The sequence below is a fragment of the Dermacentor silvarum genome, chromosome 1 (genome assembly GCF_013339745.2).
Source record: "Dermacentor silvarum isolate Dsil-2018 chromosome 1, BIME_Dsil_1.4, whole genome shotgun sequence".
NCBI lineage: Eukaryota > Metazoa > Arthropoda > Arachnida > Ixodida > Ixodidae > Dermacentor > Dermacentor silvarum.
Window position 1 is genome coordinate 131,079,893 of NC_051154.1, and position 15,108 is coordinate 131,095,000.

At 45.6% G+C, this 15,108-nt stretch overlaps 2 protein-coding genes across 3 annotated transcripts in view; both read right to left on the reverse strand.

Moving 5' to 3' along the window:
* Window positions 1-12,555, reverse strand: part of LOC119450400 (uncharacterized) — a 169,982-nt gene extending 157,427 nt beyond the window's left edge. Inside the window, exons 1-2 of one of the 2 annotated variants that reach the window (XM_049655332.1) lie at window positions 12,284-12,555; window positions 1,884-1,979 (exon numbers count right to left, since the gene is read on the reverse strand). In XM_049655332.1, the coding sequence (XP_049511289.1) occupies window positions 1,884-1,979; window positions 12,284-12,403 (216 nt within the window). In that variant the 5' untranslated portion in view covers window positions 12,404-12,555. The remainder of the gene's footprint in view (window positions 1-1,883; window positions 1,980-12,283) is intronic. The other variant, XM_049655320.1, reaches the window with a different exon arrangement.
* The window catches only part of LOC119450390 (uncharacterized), a 171,382-nt gene extending 158,807 nt beyond the window's left edge, over window positions 1-12,575 (reverse strand). Inside the window, exon 1 of the mRNA XM_049655306.1 lies at window positions 12,501-12,575. The gene's annotated coding sequence lies outside the window, so the exon portion shown is untranslated. The remainder of the gene's footprint in view (window positions 1-12,500) is intronic.
* Between the last annotated feature and the right edge of the window lie 2,533 nt (window positions 12,576-15,108).

The following is a 15,108-nucleotide window of genomic DNA, read 5'->3' on the forward strand; positions in this document are numbered from 1 at the left end:
TTGAGAAAGCAGGAGAGAGTGATTGCTTTCTGCGACCGCTTCACCGTGTAAAGCGTCTGTCACATATGCCACTTGAACCACGACACTTGCACGCGGTGGTAACGTGACAGCGTCTTCAATGACACGAAGAGGTGCTCGAGGGTGGATGGTGTTGGTCGTCGCTGCGGCGCTCTTTGTCGGGTAAGTGACGAGGCGCTGTCGTATGTCGATGATAGCTCCGTGCTCCATAAGAAAGTCCATGCCGATGATTAGGTCTCGAGAACACTGAGGGAGAATGCTCAAGCTGGTAACAAACGTAGAGCCGCGAATCTCTACTCGTGCCGTGCACATGCCGAGGGGTGTGACAATGTGCCCGCCAGGTGTACGAACTGGCGTTTGATTCCAAGGCGTCGTCACTTTCTTTAGAAGGGTGGCCAGTTTTTCTCTGATTATTGAATAATCCGCTCCAGTGTCCACTAGAGCAGCCAGTTCACGACCGTCGAGCAATACAGGAATGTCCAAGGAAATTTTTCCGTAATCAACAGGTACTGTCGTCGTCGATGTATCGTCGGTCCACGTACGCGTCAGCAGGGGTCCTTGAGCACGTCCAGACTGAGCGGCCTCGCCCCCGAAGGCCGCTGTGGTTAGTTTTCCCGGCGCGGGCTGGGCGACCGACCCTGCACCACGCTCGAATACGTACGGTGAGTCAGAGAAAACCGCCGCGGCGAAGGGGAGCGTGACTGGTGTCGAGCTGATGAGGATCCGCGCTGCTGGGCAACGTATTCTTCAATTGCAGGAGGACGCTGGCCGAACCTAGGTCGCGGCGAGTTTGCTGAGAATCCGCGTAGTGCGAGCTCTCGATATGAGCACTGACAGTGCTCATATCATAAATACACGTAAATATCATAAATACACGTAAAGTGCCTCGAGCGGCCAGTCGCGCGGCAATTCTGCGTGTATTCCTGGGCTTCTTTCCCACTCTGAAAAACAAATTTATGTAGCACGTATTGAGCAACAGAAAGCTGTATCGGGAGTTTTTCATGTTGATGTACAATTTTATCATTGACACTTTGATAATTAGGACAGTACTTCTCGAGTTAGATAATTAATTACGTTTATCTAATTAAATATTAGTAACGAAAAAATTACTGGCGGCTACTACACTGTGCTGGAAACAATACGCACTAGGTTTGCTTCGCCTAACGCCGTTCCTCTATTTTTAAATCGTGCTGCGTGATAGCTGGGACACCCTGTATATACCTTGGTGGGTATACGCACATAGAACGTGAACCGTATCTCATGCCACGCTACTCTAGAAATATCTGTTATACAAGCACCTGATCGGTAGCGTCCGTTTTGATGTGGAGTTCAAGGACACCACGTCACGTCTTGCTGCGATACACTTGGAAAGACATGCGGAGCACACATTTTTTTTTTTTTTTAGACAAACGCATTTATTCAATCAGGAGAGATGCGAGTAAAAAATCTCGAAATGTGTTCGTAAACAAGAGAGGCCACGTCCTCTGCGCCCAGCGGGGTCTCCAAGGTTCGACCCTGACAGGTCTTTGACGCCGTTGCTCAGCTCTGCCTGGTACGTGGCCTCTCGACAGGCAGCGCCACATGCACCTCAGCCGTCTGTATCCTCTGCAAAGTTCGACGGACCTTGGCGCAACGCCTCCAGTGCCGACGTACGTACTCCCCGCTGTCGGCCGCTCGGAAAACCTCGAGGTGGTATAACTGCGCCTCATGGGCTGCGAGCCCTACGAAAGAAGACGCAGTAGGTATGAGCCACTCTTGGAGGAAAACAAAGAAACAACCAAACAAACGCGGGGGTTGCAGCGCACCATTTTGAAGCTTGGAAGACGCCTGCTGCCGCGAGGTCCAGGAATTGTAGCTATACGCACCTTGATGCGAGACGAGCAGCAGCAGCAGCGGGGAGAGCCAGCGCCGGCCTCAACATGGAAAACATGGCGCTGCCGAACGCGCCCGCCGAACGCGACCTTCTTCGTCATCATGGGTGTCGTGGCCGCGATCACGTTCAGCGCCTTGGGCGTCACGTACGGCACCGCCAAGCCCGCATGGGCACCAACGTTATGTCGATGAAGCATCCCGGGATCATTGCCCTTCCTGAAGTCAATCCTCTCAAGTCTCAAGCCGCGAATGTGCTGCGACTGTCGCCTAGAGAAAGCTCACAGCAGCACTTTCCGCGTTGTCCCTCTTTCCGCGATGATGCCGGCATAAATACAAGCTGATGATGATCACGGTGATATATATATATATATATATATATATATATATAGTTTCGTCAAATCAGCCATTGTGCACATTAAGCTGCGGTGCGTATTATCTTGCTAATTTTTCTCCTGCCGTCTTGCATTTAGGAAGAAACAAGATGTTTTGAGGGACACTTTTTTGTCGCATTTTCACTTAATAAAAGGCTCTGGTGTGCGTCTTTTATTTTTAGAGAAATAAATGGCATTAGCCTGCATTCTAAACGCCGAAGTCGTCGCCGTTTATTCAGATTTACGTGCACTATTTTCTAAGATTGTGTGGTGCAACGACACTGTTGAGACGTGCCTCGGCGATCCATTTTCGTTATATGATAAAGCAAATGGACGGAATTTGTGCATTATCTAGAGTTTATTCAGCTGTTTTCGAATGCGAGTATAGCTCCACAGCAGAATTATGTCCTAGAGTCAAACACTGCCAGGGGGACCATTCTTCCTCTGCTTGTGTGAAACGGCATGAAAACTGAATACATAGTGGCAAGGGAAAAATGTCAGCATTCATTTTATTTGCACTTGTGGATTCATTGTGTTGCTGGTGTACTTGTACTATGGAAAGCACATTTTTATGACCACAGTAATTGTTTCAATCTTTATTCAATGTTTATTGCACCTATAAAAGCCAGAAGATTTCACACAAATACAGAAGGAAGCCACATTTATAATTTAAATTAAGTACATTGCGAAGATTATACACAAAAGAAAATTATAAACAGCAAGTAGGAAAACCTATTGTGCCACTGCTCTTTGGTATCAGTATTAGCATAATTGTATGCCACAGGACATTTGTATAATAATGTTATACAAAGTAAACTATATCACACGTACTATTGATACCTTTAATAAAACTGGTCAATGGGATTAGCTATCCTTGTACGTAGCTGCAGTTTTGCTTACAATGCCTTGGATGCAACGCCTTCACTACAGGGCTATAATTGTATAATATTTATACCTGCGCTTTACTCACAAATAGAGAGAGGCTTCGGTGATTGTGCTTGTCAGAAAAATAAGCAATAGATATGCAGAAATAAAAAAAGGGGGTGTTATGGTTCACAAAGTCAAAGTTGAAAGAATTGATGTGAGGTCAGACCCACAAACTAAGTATGTCAAATTTAAAATACAATGCATTTTGCTGGAAGTAATATGTACAAAAAAGCTTATGTTGTATCACCATACCTAGAAAAACATTATCACTCTCCAAGCTGAGCCAACACACAGCAAAATTAAGAGGTGGCGGCTCTATTACACTGTAAACCTCAAATAAATGCATATTTCACGGTATTTAAAACACTCATTGAGTGGTATATACCAAATTTTCGTGGTTACAGTGAATCTGGCATCATAAAAGGCTATTGTAAAGCAAGTGAACCAAGTGAGCACATTAAATTATTTTGGAAATAGTAAAACCAATGGTATTCCAGGTGACAGAGGTAAATTTCCATTAAATGTCAGGTAAAGACATACAGGATCAAACTTTCAAAAATACATTGTCATCCTCAAGAGTACACTTAGCTCACGCATAATGCATTGAGAACATTCACAGCATATCCATGTCATCACACAGTTTGCTCTAGTGAAAGGTAGGCCAACTAACCTACTGTCATTGTCCATACTGTTTAGCTTGGTGCTGAACAGGACAATTGTTTAAGCAGAATTCGCATGCAGGTGATTCAAGCTACAGCATTCAGCAGGACACCAAACATGTACTTGCACAATTTACAATAAGGTATCACATTTTCCCTCTATAAAAGTTTGACGTCTGCATACAACGCTCTTGAACAATATACGTATGCACTTTACAACGTCACTCAAAAAACAAATGCCTTAACATAGAACCTGGTGGGACAGCCGAAGTTGATGGATAAAGGAATTAATTGTGTGGGCGATCATGAACATAATTCACCTATGAGGAAACTTGTGTAGCAGTTTTTCCTGTACTGTGAGTCGCAGACACCCAAGCTCAGACACCCTGCCTCGGTCAGCAGAGTAGCCATGATCTTGTAAAATTGCTTCCGTGAGTGGTTCACTGGCTGCAGAGCTTCTCCGAGGGGCAATGAAGTTAATTACATCGATGGAGGATGGTTTTTCAGAGGAGCGTACAAAGAGAATTTCAATGTGTTCCAATAGAAAGCAATTTCTGCCATTATGTCCTTGACCTCATTGCAAACTATCAGCCGCTTCAATGCTGCTGCAAACTGCTTTGCTGTTGGGTTGTCATTGCAGCCCCCAAATGATCTTATTGCAGCAAAAAATAACTCAAGGTGGTCCTGACTGAGCTTAGAAGTCAGAAGATATGCCAATAGGCCATTTTCTGTAACCAAGTGGTTGTATAGACGACTGTCTAAGCACACTACAAAGCCAATGAAGCCGGTCTTTTGGTTGGTCCCTGTCATTAGTTTACCAGCTGCAGACTCCCTAAGTGAGCAAAAGTAGGCCTTCAGTTCTTTGACATATGCAGTGACAGGAGCCATATTTTCAGGAGACAGCGGCCTTTTCTATTCTTCTTGCCTTGGATGTCTTGAATTTAAAATGTCAAATGTGTTGTTGACATGTCTGATAAACTCTTCTGTTGGCAAGGAATTTGAAAATTTTGGAATTTTTCGAGCTTTGCAGTCACTAAGATGATCTGCTACCGATTGACTAATTGTTTGAGCCAACAATGAGACTTTCATGGGCTGGTTTTTCCATTTGATATGTGCCTGTCTAAGTTTGTTTGCCAAATGTAGGCCCTCTGTGTACTGGATTTCATGCAGCTCATCAATGTGTTTCCACAATATGAACTGTTTGTTCATATCACAATAGCCTTATCAAACAGAGTGTGCCGCAGTAGCTTCAACAAGTGACAAGGATCCAACATGGCAAAAAGAGGCTTTTTTTGTCACTGGATGCGGAAAAGAAGCATCCAGCTCAGTCAGGTCCATCTTGTAGTCAAGGCTGTGCAGCAATGACAAATTCGTTGCAGTGCCATCGCAGGTGAAACTCACAATGTGTGCACCTTTTTCGTGAACAAAGCTAGCAGCTTGCAGCACCAAATTGCGCCTCTGCTCACCACCAAGGCCATCCACTAGAAAGTAGCCAATCGGCAGCTTCCATTTGCCATTGATTGCAAAAAGCATTAAAACAAATGCATCTTTGGCAACTGGAAAGCTGTCATCATTGACATCAATGCCCACGTCAACATATTCATGGAACCTTTTTCCCTCCCACTCCACATATCTCCAAATGGTGATCTCATCCACAACTAGATTGCATAATGTGGAGTGGCCGTGCTTTACCTTCATAGCCAATGCAGTCATTGCGCCTCTGTTGAAAAACCAGCAGCCCCATCAATGAATTGATACCATTTACACAGTGTCTTTGGATGCGGGAGGCATGTGTTGACAACAGCTCGTACATATATCGGTATGCTCTAGGGAAATAAAAATGCAAATTCAGTGCAAATGTCCTGAGCTCTGGCGAGTAAGCGGGTAACACTGCTGCACCAGACTTATGTGGCAGTTGACACATGAGCAAGTCTTTTTTTGCCCCACCAAGAATCTGCAACATGGAGACATCCTCATTTCCCACAATGCGATTCTCAGACAAATCTTCTATGACATCTTGAAGATGAGCAACCTTTTGCCAAAGCCGGTGATGCGATTGCTGTAGTCTTGATCTTATTCTTGGTCGCAGTTTGTAATTGTGAGTAACGCCATACTTCATGCCTCAGAAAGGCTTTTTCAGGCGTGTCTTCGGCTGGCTGTGGCTGCAAAATATCACACACTGTAACAGGTGCATGAGCAACCAACATGACACAAATCACGTACGCAGAACAAAGTACTTAATTGTTGTGGCATACACTCTGTTGCAAGCTATGAAGAATGTAATGCTAAATTTTAGGTCATTACCATGCTCACGACGGCTTCCGTTTACACTTTTGTGAACTTAAAAACTGTGAGGGCATAAAACTGCCATCCACACAAGTTTGCTAGTGCCACTTAATTTTGTTTGTTTATTTATTTGCAAAATACTGCAGGACCATCTGAACCCGGGCAGGAAAGGTAAAAGTACAAAACAACTAACACAGAAGAGGCCAATGTAGCATAGTTCAACGCGAGATGTTTCACAGAAGCCTTTTAGTTTCAGTGGGCAAAATATACTAAGCTCATATTCCTACACAAAAGACCACTTTTGTCTGCCTGTATCATGACCGATCGAACAAATAAAGAGCATAGAAAATTGTGAGAAACCTGTTGGTCTTCTAGTTCATTGTGTCATTTGAATGGAAAAGATAAATTGAAAATGGATTATCGGCCGCCAATTGGTGTTTAATGCAAACCTTGAGTAAACTCATACCGCTGCAGGTGAATATGAATGTTTCAGCTTTTAATTACATGGTTGCCATGATCATAAATGTTAGTGTCCAAGTGCAGTTCACTGAGTGACATTTAGTATGCTTCAGCTATTAAACAGTTGCCATGAAAATAAATGCTACTTCACTTGCAGTTACCTAAGGAAACAAGTATGTAAAAATTGTAGTGGTCGAGTATTATCCTTACCATAGTATGCCTTGCTTTTTCTTCTTCTTTCTGGGGTTTTGCGTGCCAAAACCAGTTCTGATTATGAGGCACGCTGTAGTAGAGTATGCCTTGCTGTTCGAGGTGTCGCTGGGTTGTGCGTAGGCGGCGCTACAGAAGCTTCACCCTTGAGCGTCCTGGAGGGCCTTGGACTGGGAGACTGGACAAAATGCACCAAGTGCAATAAGGGACTGTTTACTGCAACATAGCTTGAAATTGCTGACCGCGCAAATGAAATACCAGATGCACAGTTGAATCTTAAACCCAGGACTAATAGTGACACCATTGCCTTCATTTACAATTTAAGCATAATAATGACCAGCAAGCAGGATATTGTTAGGGAGATCAGTGGCTGGTGGCTATGTACTGTATTTTTTATCTACTGTCCCAAAAAATGATGTTGATAAAGCTTACCAGCACAGTTCGCATGTTATAAATTTTATTACTGTAGTAAATGTTGGAGCCTAGCAAGAGTGTTAATTACGTGTGTAATGAGAGGACATGGCTGAAGTATAATTCAGAGGAGTGTGTTTTCCTTATTCCAACTTTACTGAAAAGAAAGTAGTTTTTCATCTTGCATAACACTGCTTTGCTGCACTTAGTTTTATTTTCCTTATCTTGTACTTATCCTAGATTTACTAAAATGAGGTTATGATATAGCATATATGGCTTTCATTCATTAGCACTTGCTTTTGCCAGTGTTTACAATGAAATTTGAATGCAGTATGCTTGTCACCTGTGTCAAAAAAGGGCTGTAATGTAGCTGATTATAGGTTGAACAGTTCTATCTTTCTCTTCATTCTGAGCATTACTAATAGACCTTTTAAATCTGTCGAAAACATCTTACAAAAAGCTGTATGACAGTCACATATGCATTTTTGAAACTGCAATAATTACTTTAAAGGTAAAATCCAAAATATTTATTACAGGGAAACACCAGATTTTTTCAACGCAGATCAGAACATGAATAAGGCACACATATGAGAAAACGTCTTAAGCAAGCCCTGTGATCATTACGACAATCAAACATCCCAGGAGATGTTGGATTTCGGAAGGCTCATCAGCGATGTCTGAATCAGTGAAGGACGAACGAGCAGATGTAGCAGTACGCTCTGCTAGCACATCAGACAAGCCCTCAGAGATGTCCATGTCCATTGTGGCTTGAGAGAGACCTGCCTGAATATAAGAAGAGCATACTTCACTTCAGGAATGGTGGGGGACATCTACCACAGTCATGAAAAAGGCATGATCAAACTTGAAACATACATTGTAGCTGTATACAACTGTGCATCAACTTACTGGCTCATCTTGATGCTGTGATGTTCCCGTGGATGCAGCTGCTTCACTTTAAGGTTGACTCATTGTTGTGGCATCGTCCCTGGCAAGCGTCTGCAGTTAAAGAATAACCCACCAGATATTTTTAAGGTTCAACAATAACATTTGCTGTGGAATGAACTTAGGCAACCTTTGCAGAGTCATGCAAAATGCCTCGCATGATCTGTGCATGCTTTCCCTACACACCGCATCCTTTTGTGTAGAAAACTATGTTCGATCTAAGTGTGCTTGTAAAATACACATACAATTAATTGAATCTCAGGGAAAATGGAGCTGTAGTAACTTCGCAGTGCATATTTCACACAAAAATATCATAGACATAGCTGTAACACATACATAATGTAATGTAACGCCCCCTCTGTAATGCCTCCAGGCCTTGAGGGTACTACCAATAAATGAATGAAAATGATGTTAAGTCCTGTAATCTAAAGTACAACTGCGTTATTTCATCTCCACTGTCATTTACATGTTGTTTAAAATTTGTCAACCAACACCATATCTTCTTAAACAAAGAAAAATGGTATTTAGCCTCAACACAGGAATTGATTGAACTTTGCAACATGATGATTGAACTTTGGACGCACAAGCAGAGTTACTATATGCAGAATATTCTCTACGACATTATTGTTCTTATTGACTATTGCAAAACTTAGTATGTTACGTGAAGACTAATCTTTCATGGTTTCTTCAATTAATTGGTTTTATTGCAATTTTGATTGTTTTCAGCCACAAGAAATACATACAAAATTCAGTCAATAATCATTTTTAGAGCAGGAAATGTAATTGTTTGACAATAAATAGTATCACATCGTGGGCTTTTTAGGAGTGTACAGTAGCTGATAAAAGTACTTTAAGGAGAAATAAATGTTTAACACTTTGTGGGAATTAAGACAAAGTTGAAAAAAAATCACTTGACTTGTATTGCACCACTATTTCGTCAGTTATAATTCACACGAGCACGTAGTCACTAGCGAATATATTGCAGTTCCATTTTCATAAATAAAATAAACGTTCATTGTGCTTACCTATGGAAGGACAGACCATCGCGCCGATTTTCTGTTTGATTAGGGTATCCTGGCACACAACACTTCATCACGCAGGTGCGCCTACTGCTGACGAGAGTCCTCGCCTGTCTGCTAAGAAGCCGAATACTTTGAGCAGAGCAACAGTGTCGACTGCACTACCTTAACTACGGGCAGGCACGGCCCTAAATATGTTCGGAGTCTCCGGCTCGCCAGTCTATCCTTAGGCACAAGACAAGACGAATTTTTTTCCCGTGGGAAAACAGTCGCTTTGGACCCGGCCTGTACGTTCGCTTAATCGCCTGCACATTTTAGCAGAGGCGAAAGGCATCATAGTTTCCCAGAAGACGTCCCCAAACGCAACGAATCGTCGTCAGAAGGGCGGCTTGGTTGCCTTCACATGTTTGCAGGGTGAAAGGTTTCCTTGTTTCCCTGATACCGCCCCGAAATGCAACCAGTCGTCCATGAGGTGGTCCTCCCGGATTGTTGGGCTCAATGCCGGTTAACCGACGCCTTCGTTCACAACAGCCTTGGTGCCTGTCTGCTAATTAAGTGGCGAGAATCAGCAGGTTCACACACATGAATACTTTCACTAACGTCAGCGCGCGTTTGCCACGCCGACTATGTGCGCATATATCGAAACCCCCACTGCAGACGAAACCGAAGCTACCGAAGCGAGCCGAGTAAAATCTACCGCTTGCCTATCACGTGAGGGCCTATTTCCCATCATCCTATTCCTCTAAATTTTTTATGCCTAGGCTTCAAGATTGTCATGTGATGCTCCCTCCTAGTTTTTTTCCTTCCTCCATGGCTGCGCATCCCTCATGGCGGCAACCCTGTGCATTTGGTGTGGGCAGGTGCCAGCGATCGTACCTGTCATACCTAATGGCAGCGGTTGGAAGTGACTGTGGTGTGGCCTTATTGATAGCTGTCATTGCTTGGCCTACCGCACTTTTTTTGGAGCATTTCTGTTACAAGTGATCAGGCTGCTCGCAATGTCTGCTTGGAACGCCATCATGTACATGGTGTTTCTCTGTAGCAGCTTCTCAGCACTTGCGTTCCTGAGGTACTATAACCAGCTGTTGCTCAGCGCAAAACACAGAAAATGAGAAATCACCCTCACGGGCCACCCTATGCGCTAAGTCTTGCTCCGCGCATTCATCAACCGAGAGGTCAACTCTGCCAACAACCGCGCTCGTCGCTCGTCCGCACCGTCTCTTATCTCCACACGGCTCTGACCTTTATGCGCCGGGCATTAGCCGCTCAGTTTACGTTGAAGCGATAGACCGCACGTACCTTCGCCCGCTGCGGCGTATGCTTGCTGCCAGCATTTTGACAGTCGTTGTCTGCAGTCATTCAGTGTGATCTATTCATTTTTGTTTGTGCGCGCTCACACCACGCTTGTTCATTCAGTTAGTAATAGTCGGGCCACATTTTCCAACGCACGCTACACATGCAATGCTGCCCGGATCGGCAGTGCAGCGCTACAGGTGTGTCCCTTCGCACGCGCTGCCCACGGGAAGCGCTTCTCATCAACACCACCGTTTCACACGCGCCTGCTGTGTTGCTATCGCATTCATTGCTTTGCCCTTAGGGCGAAACTGTGACTTTTTTTTTTCGTTTTCACGTCCTCCCTGGCATACTTGAAGCTCCTATTGTAGTAGCGGCGACCCAACTGCAATTATAAGTTAGGTCACCACCTAACACCGAAGTGGGGCTGATTCAACGGAATCAGCTCCACTTCGAAGCTATTTCGCGCGAAGAAAATGCCCACAGAAGTCGCCATATTACTTTTTACACATGCGTGCGTTTTCGAATTGAACTAAATCCGTACTTTTCAGAAGGTAAACATGCAGCTGGCGAGTGGGTATACGCACATGGAACGTGTCTCATATGCCACGCTACTCTAGAAAAGAAATGTCTGTTATACAAGCTAGCACCTGATCGGAAGCGTCCGTTTTGATGTGGGGTTTCAGGGACATTTGACTTTTGAGCATGCTTTGACTACGACAACGTCTTGGTGCGATTGGTGCACTTGGAAAGACCTGCAGAGCACACATTTTTTTAGCCATACGCATTTATTCAATCAGGAGAGATGCGAGTAAAAAATCACGAAATGTGTTCGAAAACACGAGAGGCCACGCCCTCTGCGTCCTTTGGTCGGGGTCTCCAAATTTCGACCCTGACAGGTCTTTGACGCCGTTGCTCAGCTCTGCCTGGTACGTGGCCTCTCGACAAACAGCGCCGCATGCGCCTCAGCCGTCTGTATCCTCTTCAAAGGCAAAGGCGCCGCCATGGAACCAAAATTCAAATGCCAGTTCGACAGACCTTGGCGCAACGCCTCCCGTGCCGACGTACTCCTCGCTGTCGGCCGCTCGGCAATCCTCGAGGTGGTATAACTGCGCGCTATGGGCTGGGAGCCCAACGAAAGAAGAAAAGGAAGACGCAGTAGGTATGAGCCACTCTTGGAGGAAAACAAAAACAACCAAACAAACACGGGGGTTGCGGCGCAAAATTTTGAAGCTTAGAAGTCTCCTGCTGCTGCGAGGTCCAGGAATTGTAGCTACGCACCTTGATGCGAGACGAGCAGCAGCAGCAGCAGGGAGAGCCAGCGCCGGTCTGGACATGGAGAACATGGCGCTGCCGAACGCGCCCGCCGAACGCAACCTTCTTCGGCATCATGGGTGTCGTGGCCGCGATCACGTTCAGCGCCTTGGGTCAAAGGTGCCGCCATGGAACCAAAATTCAAATGCCAGTTCGACAGACCTTGGCGCAACGCCTCCCGTGCCGACGTACTCCTCGCTGTCGGCCGCTCGGCAATCCTCGAGGTGGTATAACTGCGCGCTATGGGCTGGGAGCCCAACGAAAGAAGAAAAGGAAGACGCAGTAGGTATGAGCCACTCTTGGAGGAAAACAAAGAAACAACCAAACAAACACGGGGGTTGCGGCGCACCATTTTGAAGCTTAGAAGACTCCTGCTGCTGCGAGGTCCAGGAATTGTAGCTACGCACCTTGATGCGAGACGAGCAGCAGCAGCAGCGGGAGAGCCAGCGCCGGCGTGGACATGGCGAACATGGCGCTGCCGAACGCGCCCGCCGAACGCGACCTTCTTCGGCATCATGGGTGTCGTGGCCGCGATCACGTTCAGCGCCTTGGGCATCGCGTACAGCACCGCCAAGCCCGGCATGGGCACCAACGCCAAGTCGATGAAGCATCCCGGGATCATTGCCCTTGCTGAAGTCAATCCCCTCAAGTCGCTTCCTCGTTGTCAACTAGCCGCGAATGTGCTGCGACAGTCGCCTAGAGAAAGCTCACAGCAGGACTACCGTAGCAGCACTTATTTTACCCTCGTGCGCAGGCTGCGGGCGCGCTCCTATACTCTCGACACCAGGTGCCACCTCTCGGCGTGGACTGTGGGAATCGGCGGACTAGCTTGTGTTTCTTTGTGCGTGGCGCTGGGGGGGGGGGGGGGGGGGGGGGGGGGGTGAGTGTTGTTGATGCTCACGGTTTGAGAAGCTGGTTCTTTATTCTATGGTTTGAGTGAGTAGCAACGATGTACAAAAGCTACTTGTTAGGGCGGCATTGTGCCGTCGTCGGCATTCTTGACAGGAATGTGGCGAGCGCCAATTTTTAAACATTCCGATCAGTGTTACACTCTTTGCAACACTTGAAGGCGAAAGCCTGTTGCAAATTTAGTCATGCATGGAGTTATACATTAAGTTACACATTAGGTTATACATTACCAAATGATAGGCTTTCGCTGCATGTAAAACCCCGTGTCACGCATACCCGCATATCCCGGACTTGGGTATGGAGGTATGCGCCAGACGTGATCGGGTATATGCATTTTCATAGGACCACGTGACATATTTTTTTTTTTTGCCATCCGTGGTGACGCCGGGTTTTCGACAAGGCCATTGCCAACGCTTTAAAAAACACCTCCGCATGAGACACATAAAAGTTTCGTCATAATAACTGCTGGTGGTTTACGTGCCAAAGCCACGATGTGATTATGATGCACGCCGTAGTGGACGATTCCGGAAATTTCGACCACCTGTGGTTCCTTAACGTGCACTGACATCGCACAGTACACGGGCTTCCAGCATTTCGCCCACATTGAAATGCGACTGCCGCGGCCACGATCGAATCCGCGTTGTTCGCGTCAGCAGCCGAACACCGTAACCACTGCACCAACGCGGCAGCGCCGAGCGATGAGTTTGCAAGAAATGAAACGCTAGGAAACCAGATCATGATTATTTTTGCGTGGCAGAAGGGCTCCGCAAGTTCAAGCAAGCGCGCTTTGGTCATGTATCGCGTAGCCAACGATCGAGGCTATTACAAAATTTAGAGAAGCTTTCAAAGGCTGTTCAAAAGGAAACAAACAGTGCTTCGCGGCAATATTGCTAGTTTCATCACATCATTCACTCAGTAACCTTACACGAGGTGCAAAACGCATTTCGAAAAGCGCTACCCTGTTTGGATAAGTTTGTCGAGGTACGAATCAAATCTAGTTTTATACCTTGTTTTACTTTTGTCAGCAACTATAAAGCTTCACCACAACACGATGTCATGTCACTGCAAAGGCTCATTGACAGCGCGCAGCGACGTTACATGCAGCTGTAAGATGCTATTGGCACTAATTATCTTGCACCATGGCTGGCACTTGCTAGAACACTTAATCTAACAAAATATATCGCTCTACGACGCACGGAAACCAATGCATACGTCTTCCGCAAACGAAAATGCGTCGCCCTCGTCGCGACCACGATACCGCGAAACTTAAGAAGAGTCAAGCGTGCCCTCGGTCCGACGCGTGTTCTACTGCGTTCACCATGCGTACATAATGCAAAAGTGAAATGAGCATGCACTTAACAATTTTAAGAGTCAACGGTCCGCTTGAAGAACAATTGATTGCCACCGCTCCTGCTTCCGCCAGTGCAGAGATTCGCGGTGCTCGCAGTTCACAGCCATGATGATGATGATGATGATGATTTATTGGCATCCCCTTTGAAACGGGGCGGCGACAAATAGTCACCTAGCCTGCTTGATTAAATCAGGTATACTATACAAGTTCTTTATCTAGCATTTTTGTATACCTCTCATTATTATTTTTCTTTTTTTCCCCAAAAATTTACCTTGTACCGCTACCTATGATTTTAAGAGATCAGGTCGTATCCATCTTTTCCCTGCTTTTTTTCCACCAGTACTCTAATCGTCTCTTGCTTATCTCTACGGCTGATCTGTTTATGTTTCCTTCCACTTTAAACCCAAGCGCTTCTGGGAGTTGCACGTTACCTACGGTTCTCGCTGGATAGATCCCGTCGCATTCCATTAGGATTTGCTGAGTGGTCCCTGCATCTTTACTGCAGCATACACACGCCTCATCTTGTTCCGAATATTTGCTCCGGTATGTTTTGGTCCTTAGGCAACCGGCTCGAGCCTCAAATAGCAAGACACTGCCCTTTGTGTGATCATAGAGATTTTCCCTTCTAATTTCTTTCTTCTCATTCTTGTAAATCTCTATTGTCCTTTTTGTTTCCATTCTTTACATCCAATTCACGGTCTCTATTTCTCTCACTTTCTTTCTGATAACTCCTGGTTGTCTATTTACAGTTTCGATTATCCTGTACTTGGTTGCCAACTTCCTTGACCTCTTCCTCCATTCTGTGTCCACGCTTTTCATGTACAGATACTTGTGCACTTTAGCCGCCCATTTCTTTTCATCCACGTTCCTGAGCCTTTCTTCAAAACTATTTTTGCTCTGTGCTTCTCTGACTTCAAAAGAGGCCCAACCCATGTCACCCTGCACTGCCTCATTTGTGGTATTACCGTGGGCTCCCAAAGCCAACCGGCCTACTGACCTTTGGTTAACTTCCAAACCCGACAAGATATCCGATTTTAAGCATAGAATGGCATTTGCGAATGTTAGCG